The 20,269-nt window shown below is 37.3% G+C and overlaps 2 protein-coding genes and 1 pseudogene across 3 annotated transcripts; 2 read left to right on the top strand and 1 right to left on the bottom strand.

Moving 5' to 3' along the window:
* Positions 1-2,015: 2,015 nt before the first annotated feature.
* On the bottom strand, positions 2,016-4,754 carry LOC128027025 (phospholipase A and acyltransferase 3). 2 transcript variants are annotated; one of them, XM_052614347.1, is made up of 6 exons: positions 4,644-4,754; positions 4,370-4,407; positions 3,903-4,011; positions 3,553-3,821; positions 3,215-3,337; positions 2,016-2,961 (listed from the first exon to the last, which is right to left on the bottom strand). In XM_052614347.1, the coding sequence occupies exons 2-5, from the start codon at positions 4,376-4,378 to the stop codon at positions 3,218-3,220; spliced, it is 507 nt and encodes a 168-aa protein (XP_052470307.1). In that variant the 5' UTR covers positions 4,379-4,407; positions 4,644-4,754; the 3' UTR covers positions 2,016-2,961; positions 3,215-3,217. The 2 variants fall into 2 exon arrangements, with proteins under 2 accessions (XP_052470307.1, XP_052470306.1); XM_052614346.1 differs by lacking the exon at positions 2,016-2,961 and having other exon boundaries at positions 2,997-3,337; positions 4,644-4,753.
* Positions 4,755-6,025: 1,271 nt separating this feature from the next.
* Positions 6,026-8,172, top strand: LOC128027084 (integrator complex subunit 5-like; annotated as a pseudogene).
* Positions 8,173-8,470: 298 nt separating this feature from the next.
* Positions 8,471-18,423, top strand: LOC128027518 (neutral alpha-glucosidase AB-like). The gene is made up of 24 exons (XM_052615208.1): positions 8,471-8,620; positions 9,605-9,706; positions 9,935-10,043; positions 10,299-10,426; positions 10,598-10,777; positions 11,497-11,569; positions 11,821-11,902; positions 12,489-12,585; positions 12,676-12,856; positions 12,976-13,129; positions 13,227-13,462; positions 13,537-13,663; positions 14,220-14,299; positions 14,797-14,937; positions 15,079-15,175; positions 15,285-15,386; positions 15,606-15,849; positions 15,982-16,046; positions 16,139-16,215; positions 16,433-16,507; positions 16,596-16,709; positions 16,835-16,947; positions 17,037-17,137; positions 17,265-18,423. The coding sequence occupies exons 1-24, from the start codon at positions 8,598-8,600 to the stop codon at positions 17,369-17,371; spliced, it is 2,808 nt and encodes a 935-aa protein (XP_052471168.1). The 5' UTR covers positions 8,471-8,597; the 3' UTR covers positions 17,372-18,423.
* The last annotated feature ends 1,846 nt before the right edge of the window (positions 18,424-20,269 follow it).

Genomic DNA, 20,269 nt, shown 5'->3' with positions numbered 1-20,269 from the left:
TTTACACAGAACGCAAAATTATTGATTTGATGTGTAGCAAATAGTTTAAATTAAACCAACAAAACTTAGATTTACTTTAAATGTAAGTAAATAATTTACTTAAGCTCAAGAACAAGACAGAAAATTAAATAATTTAAGTCGGATTAAGTATAAAATGTGCTTTAGAGTAAAGACAGGGCTGTTGCACTTTTTTCAGTGTACCATCTCTAACCAGTCTGCCCATTCGCCTCTGAAATCAACAAGGTATTTTTGACCACACAACTGCCGCTCACTGTATATTTTCTCTTTTTCTGACCATTCTCTGTAAACCCTAGAGATGTTTGTGCGTGAAAATCCTAGTAGATCAGCAGTTTTTGAAATACTCAGACCTCAGACTTAAATTCCCTTTCTTCCCCATTCTGATGCTCGGTTTGAACTACAGCAAGTTGTCTTCACCACATCTAGATGCCTAAATGCATTGAGTTTCTGCTAGTGATGGGTTGTCTTGTACGATTTGTTCATTTTGAACAAATCTTTAATGTGACACATCAAGAACGAGTTGTCTTGGGAAGTGATTCATTCAGTCGCGCATGCGCAAAATTCTATAGGTTCTGTACTAGACTTAGTGTAGTAATTCACCTGTTTCAGTCAATGCAGTCTTGAGCTGGAAAGATAATTGATTAGTTCATCTCATCAGTCTTCGGGTTTTTTGAGTCGTTCGTTCATCACATTTGTGACCCCTGGATCTTTTTTTTTTTATGTATTATTTTTTATTACTTTATTTGATACTTTATTTGTTTTCCTTTTGTCTGTTTACTTGCTTTTTACTGTACTTGCTCTTTGTCTACTGTTTATAATTATATAATTGTTGCTTTTGTAGATTAAACTGTATTTGCTGTTATGTTTGTTAATAAAGAAAATAAAATACAGTCTATGGTAGTAACCCAAAAGCTTTAGATTGGGTAGGCCTACTGCAAAAACATGAACAAATAATTAATAGATTATTTAAGATGTGTAAATAGATGTCTACACAACAAAGACCAACAAATGAAGATTATATGAATTTAAAGTTTGTAAGCATTTCAATTTAAATTTAATAATCCTTAATGTTAATCATTAGGTAATGTTTAGAAAGGTCATTAGTAAACATTTACAAGAACATTATCTCATATTTCTAGATATGTGAATGTGTATTAGGCCTAACTAAAGATCTGTTGAGCATTATATAAAGTTTGTTAATGATTTATAAATGAAAGTTATTATACAGTTTTACCAAAAAAAAAAAGAACTGTAGTCTGATTACAAGTATATTTTAAAATGTAATGTAGGCCTAATCTAATTATAGCTGTGACATTTAGAGTGTCCAGCATTCCACACTGTTTCATCACGCTGTCCTGTGTCTATGGTGGATACTTTTAAACCACGTGTTTTACAGCTAGTCCCACATTAGAGTGTGTCACACTCTTCCCATATAGAAAAAGAAAGTGAAAGTGTGCTTGCTGCTTTTTTTAACTTTGTTAAAACATAAATGCGATAAGACATGTTTTGGAGCGGTATCTCTGTGGCTTAGGAAACAGAATTTTGTCTTATATAGCAATAAAAGGCTTATTAAATGGCTAAATATAACAAAACAAAAAAATATCAAAGTAGAAAGATTATTTCAGATATTGAATGGTAGGCACTACATAATGTTTAATGAAAAACCTAAGACCATTTTGAAGGCTCAGGAAACCCTTGCAGGTGTTTTGAGTTGATTAGCATCTCACCATAATCTAATTTGACTATCTGACATATGAAATAACATTGATGTTTTATATAAAGTTTTTAGGGCTATAGGCTTATAATATGTTGTTTTTAGATAAATTGCTCAGAGACCAACCAGTTGGACAGAGGTTATGTGCAAATCATCCAAGCACCCATACCTGGCCATTTCTATTTCATTAACATAGCTAAATATTATTAAGATGGAAAGAAATTAAAGATCCATCTTCCAGGTTCATTTCACTCAGCCAATAATATTTCACATAGTATTTTCATCAGTCAGTTTTGGAGGTCTGATTGGTTAAAGCTTTATTTAGATTTGAGCGTGCACAAGACAGAGTTTGAGGGAGAGGAGAGACACGTTTCAAGTGCGTCTGGTTTTGTGCTAAAGCAAAGGAAATCCGTGCAAAGTAAATGTGCTTTCGCTTTACAATAATGCGCTGTCGACATTTGTCAGTAAAATAATGCCATAAGTGCTGGGTAGATTACTGGACTGGGTAGAGAACTACGTAGATTAGCTTACTTAAATAGTTACTGATTCCAAATAACATGACAAAAAACGTAATTAGTAACGTGATCCATTACAGTACACAGTTGAGGTAATATAATCAGACTTTTGCACATCCGTTTAAATATAACAATCTTGTATTATATTAATACAAAGAGAAATAAAATATATTCCATTCATTGTAATTAACAACATGAAGTGCCGTAAACATTACATTAATTCAGTGTGGGGTTCACAAACTGCAGGGGTTTGTGAGTTTGATGAAAAAAAATAAAAAATGAAGCTGTGTGGACACCTGCCTAGTAACAAGTCTTTGTGTGAATGTCCACTGGAAGTCTTTCTGAATTTATTTAAGCAGTGGGCGATTTTAGAAAGGAAATTTAAAAGAGAAAAAAATACTTGCTGTTTAATTTTGATGTAAAATATTTAAATCCATGTTTGATAATATGTGTACACCTTGGCTTAAAGTATCGTCCTATGTTAAGCATGAATAGTCAACATGGGCTTGGTGATGAGGGGGGCCACTGGGGTGGCCATGCCATTTTTGGCCAAATTGGAATGTTTGAAAAGGATATGGGTGATTGAAAGATGTGAAGGATACACCTGATGCATCCTTCAAAACAGACCGAGAGAACGACACAAAACATAGACTACTATGGATCTTTCAAATTGAGATGTCCTTTGAAGGAGATTGATTTGTCGAGTAGAAAAATCTAGTAAAGAACAAGAAAGAAGAGATTTATCAGTGGACTGTGAACTCATTGCTTTATTGAGCTACCTAACATCACAATAGATTTATTTACATTCTATTTATACATTTATACATTTTAAGCTAATAAAAAAAACTCACGTTTTTTTTTACATGTATTTTTAATGGTTTATCTCAATTAAATAAAGTTAATGAAAAAGTAACAAACAGTTCACTTGATTAAAATAATCCAGAATTTTTAGTTCCTAATTTCTAACTTTTCATTGTGTCTCCTTCTGTTTGTCTCTTAAACCAAGAAAGGTTGCAGCAGCATAAGCAATTATCCCAATGCCAAGCGTTGCACCAGCCCCTGCAGCAACAGTCCTCACTGCATCTTGCACCTATTAGAATAAACAGAAATTATCTGTATTAATTCACTGTCTGCAAAGTTGTTGCTTTGAGACCTTAAGCCTGTAATAAATTATCTTAAAATATTTTACCATAAACAACTATAATACAGTGATTTGCATTTTTGAGACATTTAAGAGTATTATAAATCAGTTACAGTACTTGTGTGAATGATCTCAGTTTTCCGAGTCATGCCAAACAACTGTACCTGGCAGGACTGTGGTTTTCCATATCTCAGCTCTGTAACAAAGTGCTCACAGTTCTGTGAAAACACACTATATGGACGTTCTTTTCCCAAAAAACTGTGTGCATCCCGTAGAATCTCTCGAACAGGACGAGGCTTATAATTATCATCCAAAAGGTTGTTGATACAGTATTCATCATTCCCAACTACTTCATAAAGTGGGTCTTTTTTCACTGTGGCTTTTTCGTGTAGAACTGACATGATACTGCTGGACCCAGCATGAGCATGTTCAGCTGTAGAGAAAGAAATGGAAGAGCAGTTATGAGACAATGGGAGTTAAGCTTAGTATCATATGAGGAATGTAAAATACTCACAGGGTGGTGCCAGGTGAATCACATAACCTTCACCAACATAAATAGCCCAGTGATTGTATAAGCCTCGGGAGATTTCAATCAGGTCTCCGGGCTCTGGCTTTTTCTCGTACTAGGAAACAATAGCAGGCGTAATATTTAAAAATAAATAAATACTAGAGAGCTAATTAATCTGTCAACAAAATGGATATTCTGTTTAACAGAAATAAAGCAATACCACTGCCCTGAATAGGACAGATAAAATCAAGAAAGTGAAACTGTACACAAAGACAGATATAGCCATGTATTCTGTTGCCTTAAAGAACAACATGAACTGCAATTTTCTCTCTCTCGACAGACCTCGAAAAATAAGGGTACAGTGCAATAGTACCAAACAGTAAGTTTATATGACAACAGCACAACAATATCTATTTGTTATGTAATGTGAGCTTTTATTCTTCCTATTTGTTTGAGGTCATTAATATATTTACCTTGGACATTGCAACCTCAAACTTTCACCTTTTTCATCCTATTAGAAACACATAACAAAACAGGTTTTATGCGAAAATGTAAATCTCTATGTCAAGGAACACATATAAATCACATCTTATGTACATTCATGGAAATGATATCGTAAATAAATTTGAAACAATGGAAATGATTTCCTAAAATTAACTAACAAATTTTGCGCTCTACGATCCATGCTTTGAGTAAGGTAGTCATTTATTTTGATGTGGTCTTAAGTAATTAGGATATTATACTCACAAGTACGTCGCAGTGATGTTGTTTCTAAAGTGAAATTAAAGTCTGCTTTATCTCGCTGCTCGACCAATCAGACACATTCAGAGCAGATAGAGACGCCCTTAAAACTGAGACTGGACAGACAGGGTGGAGTTGCTTTTCCAATTTTGGACAAACAAGTTCCCGCAATGTATCAGTAGGGGCTCAGTGTTATTGACCTCATAAATGAGCAAATTAACTTTAAATTTAGAATCAAACAGTGTTTGATCTAAAATTAACCAAGCATAATGAATAATGTGGAATGTAGATAAAAAATAAAAACGAGATTAGGTACATTTCAGAGTTTACTCCCGTGTTGCCAGTGTCAAATGTGAAAAGCGCAAACTGGAGAAGGAGTGTTTTATCTAATATGATAACGTCGACAAACACTTAATTTTAGACGGATTTTCCCAGGAAGGTGTTGCTGAGCAAATGCATTAACACTAGGCTAATCATAAAAGGGCGATAAGTGCAGGCAACTCCTTCTGTCGAAAGAATAGCTACACGAGAGATTCCGCTCATTCATTACCGGTGTTGATATTTGTAAAAGTTGCAAATATTGCACATTTTCCCCAATCTTTTCGCTATTCTAATAGTAGTTTTAATGTAGATGAAATATTGTGCATGAGTCTTTGGCACGATGTCTGTTATGTTCGAGGGTAATGCCTTGACGTCTCACTGCCACTCCTCTACTGAGGTGAGCAATAACAGAATAATCATACATGTTACCAATAACTTCTAAAAGAGTGGCTTTAGTTTATGGAAGAAATTACATTTTGCGTTAAACTGCGTTATCTGTATAAATTAACAAAATAGTGTTCCCTTTTTAACTGCCTATGAACGAATGTGGTTTATTTAATCTGATTTATAAAATGATACAGTCAGCAGGTGTTTGCAAAGTTTAGTCCAGTATTTTAGGTGTTGTCCAGTAGTTAAGGTTTAAAAAATAACTAGCAATAGCAACAGCATTAATAAATATGCTTTTTTCCCCCGTAGATTTAGAAAATTAACATTTTCACTGTTATTGCCCAGGATAGTTTAAGAAGCACTTGTTGACAATTTTTGACCGCATTTTGTCACACTGTATGGTTAGTTGTACTGGAAACTACTACTAAATAGCCTATTAAAGGATTTTCAGTAAAACCTAAAACTAATATGAAATAATTTTAGTGCATTTCTAACATACACAACTAAGAATAAATGTTCTATGTTGTTTCTCAGTGTTGTTTTTAAAGTTTTAAAGTAAATGAAGGATAGCATGTTACACTGCTGTCACTGCTAGACATGTCATGTCAGAATATACTCGATATGGAAATCTTATTTTATTGCAAAATGTATGTAAACATTTATTTTCTATGTATTCCAACATGTCTGTTTTTTTCTTTTTCATCAGTCCTCAAGAGCTGGCCCTAGAAATCAAGGCTTTCATAAGTGGAGTTGACCAGACACAGGGACATAAACTCAGCGTTCGGGATCATGCCCGCTGTGAGGTGCGCCTCCTGACTGTTCCAGCCTGCCGTGGAGCCATCTTGGAGCACTTAAGGGGAGTGTATGATGAGTATGTTGCAGCCTTTCTACAAGACCTGGAGGCAGAGGGTGAAAACTGTGGTAACAGTACAAGTGGAGGAGGCAGCACCAGTGTATCCAATTTGGAGGATGCTATTAAAGAAGTTCATTCAGTCATCTCTAAATTTATCAAACTTAGTCCTAAAGCTTGGGCTCCCCTTGTGTCCACATGGGCCATTGACCTTCTTGGTCAGCTTAGCAGCTAGCATGCAGGACGATGGGTGGCTCCTCACTCGTCCAATCTAAATGAGCTGCTGCAGCTTTGGATGTCATGTGCAGCCACAAGCTCACTTATGGAGTGCTACTCTCAGTGTCTAGCAGCCATGTTGGCCTGGTGTCCTGATGACTGTGTGGATGTTTTGCTGGACACTACCCTCATTTTGACTGGGTCGTTGCCCATATTGGTTCAGCTTTTCCTGGCACTATCATCAGCAGGGTGCTGGCTTGATGCCTCAAAGACTTTTATGCACACGGATATTCCTCTGCTGAGAAGATCAACCAACAGCAGGCAATAGACAAGAGCAGCAGATTCCCCAAAATAGGCTCAGTGGTTGGTTTTCTTGGGCACTTGGCCTCCAGACATTCTGATAACATCAAGAAAGAGCTTCTCAGGATGTTTCAGATTAGTCTGTCTCCACCCCCTCAAAATGTACATCCACATTAATCCGGAGGTGAATGAGAGAACTTCCCTAATCTCCGTAGGGCCACTGTACCTTTTTTGCTTCAATTGGCTGCTTTTTCCCCCACTTTCCTGGGTACTGTTTCTGCAGAACTGGTGGATTTTCTCAGACCGTCCATCTTAATTCAACTCCAGGCTCAGTTCCAGGCCTTTCCCCGGGAGGAGCTTGAGAATATGTTGGGTCTAGCGGTGCATCTCCTAAACCAAAGCCCTTTGGATGGAGCAAGGGTACTGAAGTTCCCCATGGGCACTGCTACATGATCTTCAGTGATCTTATCAGGCCCTACACCCTCTCCTTATGATGGTATTCAAGATGCCTGTGACCGCTAACTGCAAATGCTCACAAACTGGTGCACAACAGAGGGTACTGAACCCTTCCCACAGTCATCTGCTGCCACAACAATGTCGCAAGTTATCCCATTTCTAGAGGAGCTCCAGGGACACATAGGTGATCTGTGTGCTGAAACCCTCTAGCTTGAGCGGAAACGGCACCTCTGGTGGCATCAGACTGTGTCTGCTATCAGTGTATGGAGGCCCAAGCGTGGCTACTGAAGCTTCTCCATGGTGACACAATGGTATCCAAGGCGGCTGTCAATCTGCTTTCGTGTAGCCAGCATCCGAAACCTTGCTCTTCAACTAATTTTTTGCTGATATGTAGTGCAGCGGTGTTTCACTTCTTTGTTGGTTTACAACAGCAAGAGGAGGGTTTTAGGGTAAGGAAGAGGAAGTGGGCTACTCCATGCGACTGCTGTCACATCTTGCAGCCTATTTTCCATAGACGCTTAAAGCTGTGTTACAACAACTGGTGGAGGGAGCCCTGCACAGAGGAAGCCCTCCTGGCAATGCTACAAATGGTTTAACTGGAGATACTGTTAATGGCAGTCATTTTAAGGGGTCTGTTTTCCACCTTATACTTGTTCACTGGGAAGCATCAAGGGTACCATCAGTGTTGGACTCCCCCTGGCATCTTCAGGCCTCCTGTTTTCTTGTATCATGTATGGGTGAAGGTCAGCTGCTACCACCAGTGTTGAGTAACATTCATGAGCTTTTTCCTCTCCTCTCACCCTTTGAAGTTAGGTTACTGCTGTTGGGTGTGTGGGAGTACATGCAGGGGAACAGTCCAATGCCGCAGAAGTTTACTTTCTGTGCTGACCAAGGAATTTTCTTTTGAGCCTTTTCACGTAAATTTGCTGTAAATATTTTAAGCACTGAAAAAAGGTTTATGCCTAAAACAGAATGTAAGGGACTTGAAAAATTTTGTTTTTGCAATTCTGCACATGTTGTTTGACCATAAAAAATAAAAAACGCATTAAAATACCTCTTATTCTGTTGTTTATTTTACAGCAATAGCACTGAAATTAGAAAATGAAAAAGTAAAAACTACATAAAAGTAAAGGCTGCGCGGTTTTAAACAATGGCATAGGTTGTGTGCTTTTAGTAGGCCATGTCTAATATACTCATCAAATATCTGCCTTGTGAAAACAAACTGGAAATCGAGATGAGACGAACCAATGATGCCTGCCTATCTATTATATAACAGTTTCATTACACAATTATGTTGTGTACACAAGCACACACGTCAGATGGATTGGTTTCCATGGTAAGGGCGGTCTGTAGGGATTCGGTTGTTACCCAATAGTGCTCCTGCAAACACACAACCTCCGGGAGGCTGGGCTTAACGCTGTGTGTCCAAGATGGCGGTCAACTCCATTGAAAGGTAAAACAAAGACTTTAATGTATCGCATCAGTCCGTCGTTAAGGCTTTTTTGAATTTCCTCTGTCTGTATTTTGAGCTAACCGACGATATCTTTGCTGTAAATCTGCTTCAGGTGTTGAACGAGCAAGAAAATAGTCGATGTGAATTCGTGTTTGAGCCATCGCTGGCATTACGACGAGTCATCTTTTTATTTATAAGACACTGATGTCTTTAAACAGCTTTAAGGGTTGATGTAAAATACTACAAACGAATATCTTTTAAATTGGATTGTTTATTTGCGCATGCGTTGCAGCCTTTTTCCATCTCATCCTGGCGTTGATCTATTTGGAAAAGACAGTCCGAGGGTCGAGTTTGTCGGTGTGCAATGCTAGATAAAATCTATAGAGTTTACAGATTATTTTATGCAGCACATAGTTAACGTCAAAGATAAGCTTTATGGAGTGCATATATATATATATATATATATATATATATATATATAAAATTATTGAGAAAATTCAACTTTTTGAATTAAACCTTTTTCTTTCTTTCTTTCATTTCTTTTTTTTTTCTTCTTTTTTTTAATGCCATCTCAGCTGCCATTCTGCCAGGTCCCATGAATGGACTCTGATCTCCTTTGGATTGTGGGCAATAACATGATCGTCCCATCTCTTTAAAAAAAATATTACAAAGAAATTAAGAATATCTGTAGAAAAATTATGAGATTGTGTTACATTCAAAGTGAAAAGGTTATCATAGTGAATAGTAGATAAAGCAAAAGTACCTGCCACTGTGGAAATGCATGGTTGACTGGGTGTTAATTTTCTACCATGATCCCACATCTAATAACAGACAAGAAGAAAATGATCCTCAAGGGTGGCAAATAATCAAGTGAACCCAGCACTGACTCTTACTGTTACTCCACTCTGCTCATTCATTACTCAAACATGTTTCAAAGCGGTAGCCTATTTTAATTCAAACTTTCTCCTCTTGTACTTTTTTTAGGATGGGGCTGCTCTCTGTGTTCTTTGTGTGTCTGTTCTTTAACAGCGCCTTTGCTGTGGATCGGGGAAACTTTAAAACCTGTGATCAGAGTGCCTTCTGCAAGTATGTCAGTTGTACTGTTAATCACTACATTATAGCTTTGCTAGATCTCTGCTGTGTGCAACTGGGATTAAGAATCCTGTGAAGGATAACACATAACTTTTATCGGATTATTCTGATTTAAGAGATTGAAGTTATCATTCGTATACTCTATTGTGGTTGTATAGAGCGTTCTTGACTTGCATCAGCAGAGGCACCATATGAATGATTTTTGTCTCTGTTTGTCCGTAGACGTCAAAGAGCACTCAAGCCGGGTCAGTCCCCATACCGAGCTCTTCTGGAAACTTTGGAGCTCAGTGACTCCCGACTGACCCTCCAGCTCATCAATGACAACAATAAGGTTCGGTACCTCTGAAAACAGTATTTTTTTTTTTTTTATTTCTTTGTTAAAAGATCTGCAGAATTTCTTGATATTACGTGCTTAATTAATTTTGTTTGTTTGATTTAATTTTCATTAATCTAGTCCCAGAACCATTTTTTATGGTCAAACCAGGGAGGTAGTTAGTCTGACCTTCTTGTTATATTTCCTGGGACGATGGCCCTGCTCAAAGGCCAGGATTTTGGCTGATTTGATGTGCTCTCTTGCTGTTTGCAGGTGCACTTGCTGCTGGAGCTATACAGACTGCAGGGGAATATGACTCGGGTGAAAATAAATGAGCTGAAACCTCTGAAGCCGCGCTTTGAGGTGCCAGACGTGCTCATAGCAGAGCCTCCTACTGAGCCGTGAGTGTGTCTCTGATCGGAGAGTGCACAGTTACATTCGGAGAATAGTCAAAAACACATGCATGATTTATTGTGTTCCTCTGAGTAACCTCAACTCATCTCTGCTTCTTTCCTTTGCCTCTGATTCCTCTGTCTGTCCATTTTTCTCTCTCTGTATCTCTCTTTCTCCAGTCTCTCAGTGTTGTCAAAGGATGATAATGGCATTGTGTTGTCTCTGGGAGCCGAGAGCCAGAGGTTGATTGTAAGTGCCCGTCCATTTAGGCTGGACATCATGGAGGGGCCAGAGGTGCTGCTATCCCTGAACTCTCGTGGCCTGCTAGCCTTTGAGCACCTGCGTCTTCGCAAGGACACGTAAGTATTACATTTCTTTCTCCTAAACTGGGTTTTATTTGGAAGCTGAGGAGAATACCTCTTTACTACCGCTGAGAAGTTGGGGTCCATAAGGTTTTTAATGTTTTTGCTCATCAAGGCTGCATTTATTTAATCAGAAATGCAGATCAGTAAAATTGCTAAAAATTATTTTCCATTCAAAATAAAAGTTTTCTATTTTAATATAATATAAAATGCAATTAATTCCTGTTATGGTTTCAGCAGCCATTACTCCAGTCTTCAGTGTCACATGATCCTCAGAAACAATGGTGAAAACAGTTGTGCTGCTTTATGTTTACAATTGGAAACTGTGATAAATTTTTTTCCCAGGATTTTAAAAGAGCAGAATTTGTTTGAAATGGGGATCTTTCTTAACAATGAAAGCCATTTTTAATCCAGTTGCTGATTAAAAGTATTCATTTCTTTTAAAAAATCATATTGACCCCAGACTTTTGAACGATAGAGCAGTTGATGAAAATATTTTTTCTGCAAGGATTAAAAAGGATAGTTCACCCCAAAAGTGGTGTTCAACATGTGCTTGGGTTGAATGTCCTCCCCCATAAACAGGACAAATTATAGGATCGTTTGCTGCAGAGTATAGGAGATTTTGTAAATGTCAGTGATGAATGCAAACCATTTACTACTTAAGCCTTACTATTGTTATTCTCTCTTTTGTGTGTGTGTTGGGTGTGTTACCAAAGGCAAGCACAACCAGATGGTGCTGAGGTTAAAGAGAGTGTAGACGGAGATCAACAGCAAGATGAAGGCCAGAAGGTCAGTAGCTGTATTCGTGCATTCGTGGGTGTGCTCCGTTAAATTATACTACACTGACGTCTTGCCACGTCTTTACTTAAAACCAGCATGTCCGGTTGCTGTACCTGATCAGTTTAGGAGTCTTACGTAGCAGTTATTCAACACTAACATGTGTGAAAGTACTATAGTAACTAAAGAAGTATGACCTGATAATCGTAACATTGACAACTAAAACCAGAAATAAAACTAGATTTTTTTTCTCCACACAATAGGATGACGATGGAGAGAGTAATAAAGAGGAAGACGGACTGTGGGAGGAGACATTTAAATCTCATACAGATACTAAACCAAATGGTATGTTTCTACGTCAGTTTATTTCCATAAAACTGCTTGACGAGTGCTGTTTCCTATTGAAACAGAAAGTTTGGGTGAAACATCTTAGTGTTTATTCCTCTTTTTTTTTTTTTTATTATCCAGGCTTTAGTGTCACATGATCCTTCAGAAATCAATCTAATATACTGCTTATTGTCAATGTTGAAAACAGTTTTGCTGTTTGTGCAATTTGTGATTGGACTCTTTGACAAATAAAACATTAAAAAGAACAGTATTAATTTGATACATAAATGTGTTTGTCACATTTGTTCATTTGATTTAATGCATCCTTGTGGCATAAGGGTATTAATTTCTTTCAAAAAAATAAAACAAAACAAAAATCTTACTGATCTGTTAACAGTTAATGCAGTCAACATTTCAGAGTACGCTATAGCATATTAGAGCATATTGATGGCATCAAAGCGTTAAGGGATGGACTTACATTTTTATTACATGTGGTCTTACAATAAATGAATGTTTATGTTTATATTTGAATATTATTATTTGTGATTATAAGACGGCATACTAATGAATATCACATGATTTTGTTTTCAATGTTTTTTTGTAGGCCCCACATCGATAAGTTTAGACTTCTCCTTGCCTGGTGTAGAACATGTATACGGCATTCCAGAGCATGGCGATGACCTGAAACTCAAAACTACAGAGTGAGTATACATCTTAATGTACAGAAATCAAAATATACCACCAATGAAACCGGTAAGCAGTAAAGGATTATTTCTCTTTCTTTTTTCTAGTGGTGGTGATCCTTACAGGCTTTATAACCTAGATGTGTTTCAGTATGAGCTCTATAACCCTATGGCCTTATATGGATCCATACCCGTCATGCTAGCCCATAATACACAGAGAACCATGGGTATTTTCTGGCTTAATGCAGCTGAGACCTGGGTAGACATCAGTTCTAATACAGCGGGAAAGGTAAGAGGTCACTAGGCTCTCTATACTATAATATCTTATTATATTGTATTTGAAACATCTTTAACTTACTTACTTTGAGGGGGTGGTTGTTACTTGTTACTTTTGTCTTTTCCTTTCAGACTGTCTTTGGTAAGATGCTGGACTTTGTTCAAGGCTCCAGTGAGAAGCCACAGACGGACGTCCGTTGGATCTCTGAGAGCGGTATCATTGACGTCTTCATCATGCTTGGGCCCAAACCATCAGATGTCTTTTCACAGTATGCCTCTCTGACAGGTAAATGCCACATATGAGCTCTAAACTCTTCACTAAACCGTCTTCGGGCTTGAGTCAGAAATTTATGGGTCTTTTTTTCTTTCTTGTTACTCTGTAGGCACCCAGTCCTTCCCTCCCCTCGCCAGTCTGGGCTATCACCAGTGCCGCTGGAATTATAATGACCAGGAAGATGTGAAGTCAGTGGACCAGGGCTTTGACCAACATGACATCCCTTATGATTTCATATGGCTTGACATTGAGCATGCAGATGGGAAGCGCTACTTCACCTGGGATCCCCACAAGTTCTCTGAGCCTAAAGAGATGCTTCAGGGCCTAATGGACAAGAGACGCAAGGTCAGCCGCAGTTGTTGTAAAAATACAGTATGGTATGATTTTCTTCTGAACATGATAATCTTGTTTGTGAACAGATGGTGGCTATAGTAGACCCCCACATCAAGGTTGATAGTGCCTACAAGATCCACAATGAGATTACTTCTAAAGACTTCTACGTTAAGAACAAAGATGGCAGGAATTATGAAGGCTGGTGCTGGCCAGGTGGGAAGTTTGTTTTTATATGTAGCTTACTTATACAGTACCATGCTAAATTTTGGGGGTCTGTACGTTTTTGGAAAACAAGTATCTTATGCTCACCTAGGCTGCATTAATTTGATATTAATAGTTTGAGATTTAAAAATGTAATTTATTCCTGTGATCAAAGTTTAATTTTCAGCTTTGTTACTCCAATGTTTAGTGTCATATTATCATTCTGTTATGCTGGTTTGCTGCTCAAAATATTTTTTAATTCTCAATTTTGAAAAAACAGTTGTGCTGGTTAATATTTTTGTGGAAACTGAAATATCTTTTTCAGGATTCTTTGATGAATAGACAGATCAAAATTATTTATTTATATATGTTTAAATACAATTATTTTGGCAATGTAAAAGTCTTTGCTGTCACTTTTGATCAATTTAATGGATCCTTGCTGAGTAAAAGTATTAATTTCTTTAAGAAAAAAAACTAACACAATTTTACTTAATATGTGTGGTGTCTATGTTAAGATGCTTAATGTTAGATGTATTGTAGTTTAATAGCATCTCTGGTCTTATCACAGGAAACTCTGGTTACCCAGATTTTACAAATCCAGAGATGCGGGCCTGGTGGGCTAGCATGTTCACCTATGATCAATATGAGGTGAGAACTTTGTGTTCATGGTGAAACCCTAATCTAGGAAAAGGATCTGAAACTGTTGTATCATAATGCTCTTGACCAAAAAAAAGTTAGCTTAACTGATTTCCTTCATGTTCTAATGTTCTAGGAGTTGCAAATAAATGATCAAAGCAGGTGTTGTAGCGCTACATGTTTTTCACCTCTTCTGACCTAGGCAGGATGTGGTGATGCTTTTAAGTTTTATGATGCCATTTCCCTTCAGAGTACAACATCTGAGTTATTCATCTGTGCACCAGACTGCAGAAGACAGTGAAGGACATTGTGTCAGTCTTTGATTTCCATTCCACTGTGAAATCTTAATGAAGTCCCGCTTCTGATTAGCAGCGAAGCATTTTTGCATTGTGAACAGAATTTCTTTATATTTGGAAATGTTGACACCTCACATGTCATTATGACACTGTGTTAAAAGTGAAAATGGCCAAACAAATCCCATTGTTACAACTCTACATGTTGCTTTTCAGGGTTCGATGGAGAATCTCTTTACTTGGAATGACATGAACGAGCCATCGGTGTTCAATGGGCCAGAGGTCACTATGCACAAAGATGCACTGCATGGAAAGTGGGAGCACAGAGACATTCACAATATTTATGGACTTTATGTGGTGAGGAACTGATGTATGGTTAAATGGAATATTATATTACCAACAAATATATTTTATACTCTTCCACCTGCGTTAAATATTCTTCCAAATTAAATATTATTCTCTTATTTTCCTTAAATTCCTCTTTGTAATATTTTGCAGCAAATGGCCACTGCCGAAGGTCAGATTCAACGATCTGGAGGAGTTGAAAGGCCTTTTGTGCTGACCAGAGCCTTTTTTGCTGGTTCTCAGAGATTTGGTAAATTTATGTGGTTGTTTTTAGTCTTAACTTAAAGTTTGAGACACGGTAATCATTTTATTGTACATGTTCTGTGAAAGAAACATTTGGGTTTGTATGTTTTCATCAGGTGCTGTTTGGACTGGTGATAATGCAGCAGAGTGGGACCATCTCAAGATTTCTATTCCCATGTGTCTCAGTCTTGGGCTTGTGGGCGTCTCGTTTTGTGGAGGTCAGTAATTCTCTACAAGCAAACGTAAAAAATTTTTTGATGATTTTGGGGGGAAATGTATTTGAACATTTTAGAATAAGTATTGCAGTTTTATGTGTAGCTGTCAAATTGGGAAAGATATTTCATAACAAACACACAGTGGGCACAGGATGTGTCTAATGCAGTATATATTTATATTTTGCAATCATGCTAATCATTGATCTCTCTTCTTCATTACAGCTGATGTTGGTGGCTTCTTTAAGAATCCCAGCACTGAGCTTCTGGTTCGCTGGTATCAGACGGGTGCGTATCAGCCATTCTTCCGCGCTCATGCTCATCTAGACACCACACGCAGGGAACCCTGGCTCTTTGGCCCAGAGAACACAGCACTCATCCGGGAGGCAATCCGCCAGCGTTATGCTCTTCTGCCATACTGGTACCAGCTGTTCTTCCAAGCATATAGGACCGGAACGCCAGTCATGAGGTGAGCGAGGTCCCTGTGAATGCTTGCTTATGATATTGTTCGTTATTTCATGCAGACTAGATTGTATGTGATTTGTACTCATGTAAAATAAGTACTCATTTTACATGAGTGCTCTGTTTCTTGTTTTATTAGACCTCTTTGGGTTGATTATCCTAAGGATACAGCAACTTTCACCATTGATGATGAATTCCTAATTGGTGAGAGAGAGAAACACTTGAAAAGTTTTTAGTTAAAAAAAAATCTAATATCAGTTAATCTAATTAATGTATTCTGTTTTATTGTTGTTTAGGAAGCGATTTGTTGGTTCACCCAGTCACTGAGGAAGGGTCTCGTGGGGTCACAGCCTATCTGCCTGGAGCTGGAGAGGTGATACTGTGAACTTAAATATTATGTGTATTGACCACCAGCTTTGTTGTCCTATGACATAAAGAGGAGTCCATGTCAAAACTTTGCTTATCATGTGGGCATAGTGTAAAAATGAATGGAAATGTATATAATATGTAGAATGTTACATTAGATTAACTCATGTTCATTTACTCACATTTTCAGCATGATGCTTCATCCAGTTTTCCTCCATATTTAGGTTTGGTATGATGTCCACACCTTTCAAAAACACAATGGCGCACAGAATCTCTACATCCCAGTCACTCTCAGCTCCGTAAGAGTCTTTCCTTCTTCAAGAAAAACAAGTTTTTTTATCCACCTCCTCATTTATTTGGTGTTCATTTTATTTATTTTTTTATTAGATCCCGGTGTTCCAGCGTGGTGGTTCGATCATCCCTCGGAAGGACAGAGTTCGAAGGTCATCTGCCTGTATGGAAAATGACCCATACACCTTGTATGTGGCCCTTAGCCCTAAGGTAAAGAGCTAGTTCTTTCTGTTGACTAATTAAACAAATGGTATAATTTAATAGAATTGGGTATTTTTTTTTAACTTTTCTTCTCTCTATCTATCGCTCTTTCTCTCTTTTTCCACACTTTTTAGAAATTTGCTGAAGGCAAACTCTACATTGATGATGGCCATACTTTTAACTATGATAGAAAGAAAGAATTTATTCACCGGAGCCTCACTTTTGCCAATAATGCTCTCACCTCCAGGTATTTACATGAATCTGTCCTTTACTTATCTGCTTCATTGTCCAAACATTTTTGGATTCAATTCTATAAAATACTTTCCTTCATCTCAGCAACCTGTGCCCAGACTGTAATTTCTTAACCTCATCATGGATTGAAAAAGTTCTCATTCTGGGTGCCAGTAAACCCAGCAAGGTGCTTCTTAAAATGGATGGTAAGATATTTAATGTGTTCTCCTGAACATTGTAATGAGAGAAAATAATATCTTGTATTACAATGAAAATGACCTCAATGTCGGAGATTTATATGGCATACTAATCATCTCATACTCTCTCAAACAGGCAAAGAAACCCCTGTGGACTTTGAATTTGATTCTTTCATGTCAGTGCTAACTCTCCGTAAACCTGGGATGAACGCTGGGGACGACTGGACCCTGCTGCTGCAGTAGCTCACTGGATCTCTACAGCGGCCCGGGCCAGATTACATGATCAAAAAAAAAAAAAAAATCACTTGAAAAAATTTCATCAGTTCAAAATTACACTCTTAATTCATAAACCCATTGAGCACTTACAAAATCAACAATTCAAAAGTGAACAAGTGGTGAAGTGGGTCAGAGAACAGTGCTAAAACGACAGGCAGGGTCAGACAGTAAATGATTCCCATTTTAAATGTATTAATTGTCGTTCAAACGTCAAAAGCTTTTTTTAATTTTGTGTAGTGGAAAGTAGTATTAAAATCAGATTAACTCAATCATACAGTGGATTTAAATCATTTCAGGGCAGCAAATGAGTGTTAATTGTGTTTAAACTCTCAGAGCACAGTAAAACCCAGTCATTACTGAAGTGAAATGGTCTTTAAGAAATAGATTAGCTCCTTTTCAAAGATAACACAACCCAACAGGTTCACAAATCAATGCTATTTTACCTATTAATTTAGAAATGTTAAAGCTAGATAATGGTTAAACTATGATCATATCGCTAGAGACTACCAATAAGCTCTATTTGCTTATGGTCTATTTAATTTGATGTGGATCTTGGGTTTGGATTGTTTTACAGGGGAATAACCCACTAAATCCGTGAGATTATTTTGTCTTATTGCTTTTTTGTTTTGTTTTTCTAGAGCACTTAAATATGTTGTTTTTGGGGTGGGTAGGGTGATTTATGTTTATATTAAGCAGAATGAAACAGTCAGACACTTACAGTATAATTATTCCAGCGTAATCTACTGTGATGGTGAAGATGATTTGTGAAGTCCACTATAAAATTATTGATCTCATCAAGTAAATGTTTTAAGCAGGGCCACTCATGAAAGAGGGCTTTGTGTACATTCCCGTTTGATCATGTCACATTACTGCTCCGAGTTGCAGATTTTCCACTTGTTTCATTCCACTTTTGAGGGTGACCCTGAAAGCTCTGAAAATGTGAGGCAAATGTAATGTCTTCAGTTCTGATTAATGAGTGTTCATATGAGATGGTAATAAAAATGGCTGTACATTCCCAACTGCATTTCTTTTTTTCCCTCATCTCTGTGGCACCACATTTATGGAAAATATTAAACTAATGTTTCGATTTGAGAAGTTCTACCTAGCTAACAAAGTCTCAGATAGTTGCTTATTCCATTTAAAATTACCATCTTGAGATTAAAGAGTATTAAGTAATTATATTGAAAGAAATTATGCTTTTTATATATTACTTCATAGAACTACAGAATTTTTTCAAGTTATGTATAAACAAAAGTGCAGCCAGACTGTATTTAATGCATTTTTATTATATTAATCATTAGGCTATGCCATTGTCACTTTGGATCAATTAAAAAACTAAAATTAAGGTATAATTTTATAATGTTTTTAATATTTTTAAGTCTGAAATAAGGTAGTTATGAGGAAACAGTAGGGGTGGGTGATATGGCAAAATATATCACGATTGATAGAAATCTTATGAAAAATAAGAACAGATGTTACCAATACACAAGATTTACAAATAAAACAAACAGTGCTTTATTTTTCAGGTACAGCAGTTGTATTTAGCAGTCGCATTCAAGAATTTGAATTAACAAATATAAAAATAAAATAATAAAATACTTTATAGACTATACAGGTGCATTTCAATAAATTAGAATGTCGTGGAAAAGTTTGTTTATTTCAGTAATTCAACTCAAATTGTGAAACTCGTGTATTAAACAAATTCATTGCACACAGACTGAAGTAGTTTAAGTCTTTGGTTCTTTTAATTTTAATGATTTGGGCTCACATTTAACAAAAACCCACCAGTTCACTATCTCAACAAATTAGATTATGGTGAGCTAATCAACTCAAAACACCTGCAAAGGTTTCCTGAGCCTTCAAAATGGTCTCTCAGTTTGGTTCACTAGGTTACACAATTATGGGGAAGACTGCTGATCTGACAGTTGTCCAGAAGACAATCATTGACACACTTCACAAGGAGCCACAGACATTTATTGCCAAAGAAGCTGGCTGCTAACAGAGTGCTGAATCCAAGAATGTTAACAAAAACTTGAGTTGAAGGAAAAACTGTGGAAAGAAAAAGATGCATAACCAACCAAGGGAACCGCAGCCTTATGAGGATTGTCAAGCAAAATCAATTCAATAATTTGAGTGAACATCACAAGGAATGGACTGAGGCTGGAATCAAGGCATCAAGAGCCACCACACACAGAAGTGTCAAGGAATTTGATGAAACACAGACAATGTCAGTGTCGTCTTACCTGGGCTAAGGAGGAGAAGAACTGGGCTGTCATCTGCTGGTGTTGGTCCATTGTGTTTTTTGAAAACCAAAGTCACTGCACCTGTTTACCAATAAATCTTGGAGCACTTCATGCTTCCTTCGGCTGACCTGCTTTTTGAAGATGATTTCACTTCCCAGCATGATTTGCCACCTGCCCACACTGCCAAAAGCACCAAAAGTTGGTTAAATGACCATGGTGTTGGTGTGCTTGACTGGCCAGCAAACTCACCAGACCATAGAGAATCTATGGGGTATTGTCAAGAGGAAAATGTGAAACAAGACCAAAAAATGCAGATGAGCTGAATGCCACTGTCAAAGAAACCTGGGCTTCCATACCACCTCAGCAGTGCCACAAACTGATCACCTCCATGCCAAATTGAGGCAGTAAGTAAAGCAAAAGGTATACTAAGTAATTTCCCCTCACTGTTTTTGACCATATTAGCGCAGCCAGAAGCAAAAGAGAATAGTCCGGTACTCAGGTGCTGTTTAGGGGTGGTAAAGTACTCAAAAGTTATACTCCAGTAAAAGTAGATGTATAAAAAACGACTCCAGTAAAAGTAAGAAAGTCCTCCATTCAAACATCACTTGAGTAAAAGTACAAA

This window comes from Carassius gibelio, chromosome A14 (genome assembly GCF_023724105.1).
Source record: "Carassius gibelio isolate Cgi1373 ecotype wild population from Czech Republic chromosome A14, carGib1.2-hapl.c, whole genome shotgun sequence".
Classification (NCBI taxonomy): domain Eukaryota; kingdom Metazoa; phylum Chordata; class Actinopteri; order Cypriniformes; family Cyprinidae; genus Carassius; species Carassius gibelio.
This window is presented reverse-complemented; position numbering and strand designations above follow the sequence as displayed.

Coding starts and splice junctions, on each gene's coding strand:
- LOC128027025 (XM_052614347.1), bottom strand. Junction 3,822..3,902: donor GATTCACCTGGCACCACCCT/GTGAGTATTTTA, acceptor CTTTCTCTACAG/CTGAACATGCTCATGCTGGG. Junction 3,338..3,552: donor GAAAACCACAGTCCTGCCAG/GTACAGTTGTTT, acceptor TTATTCTAATAG/GTGCAAGATGCAGTGAGGAC.
- LOC128027518 (XM_052615208.1), top strand. CDS start 8,598: ATGGCGGTCAACTCCATTGAAAG. Junction 9,707..9,934: donor GATCAGAGTGCCTTCTGCAA/GTATGTCAGTTG, acceptor GTTTGTCCGTAG/ACGTCAAAGAGCACTCAAGC. Junction 10,427..10,597: donor GCAGAGCCTCCTACTGAGCC/GTGAGTGTGTCT, acceptor CTCTTTCTCCAG/TCTCTCAGTGTTGTCAAAGG.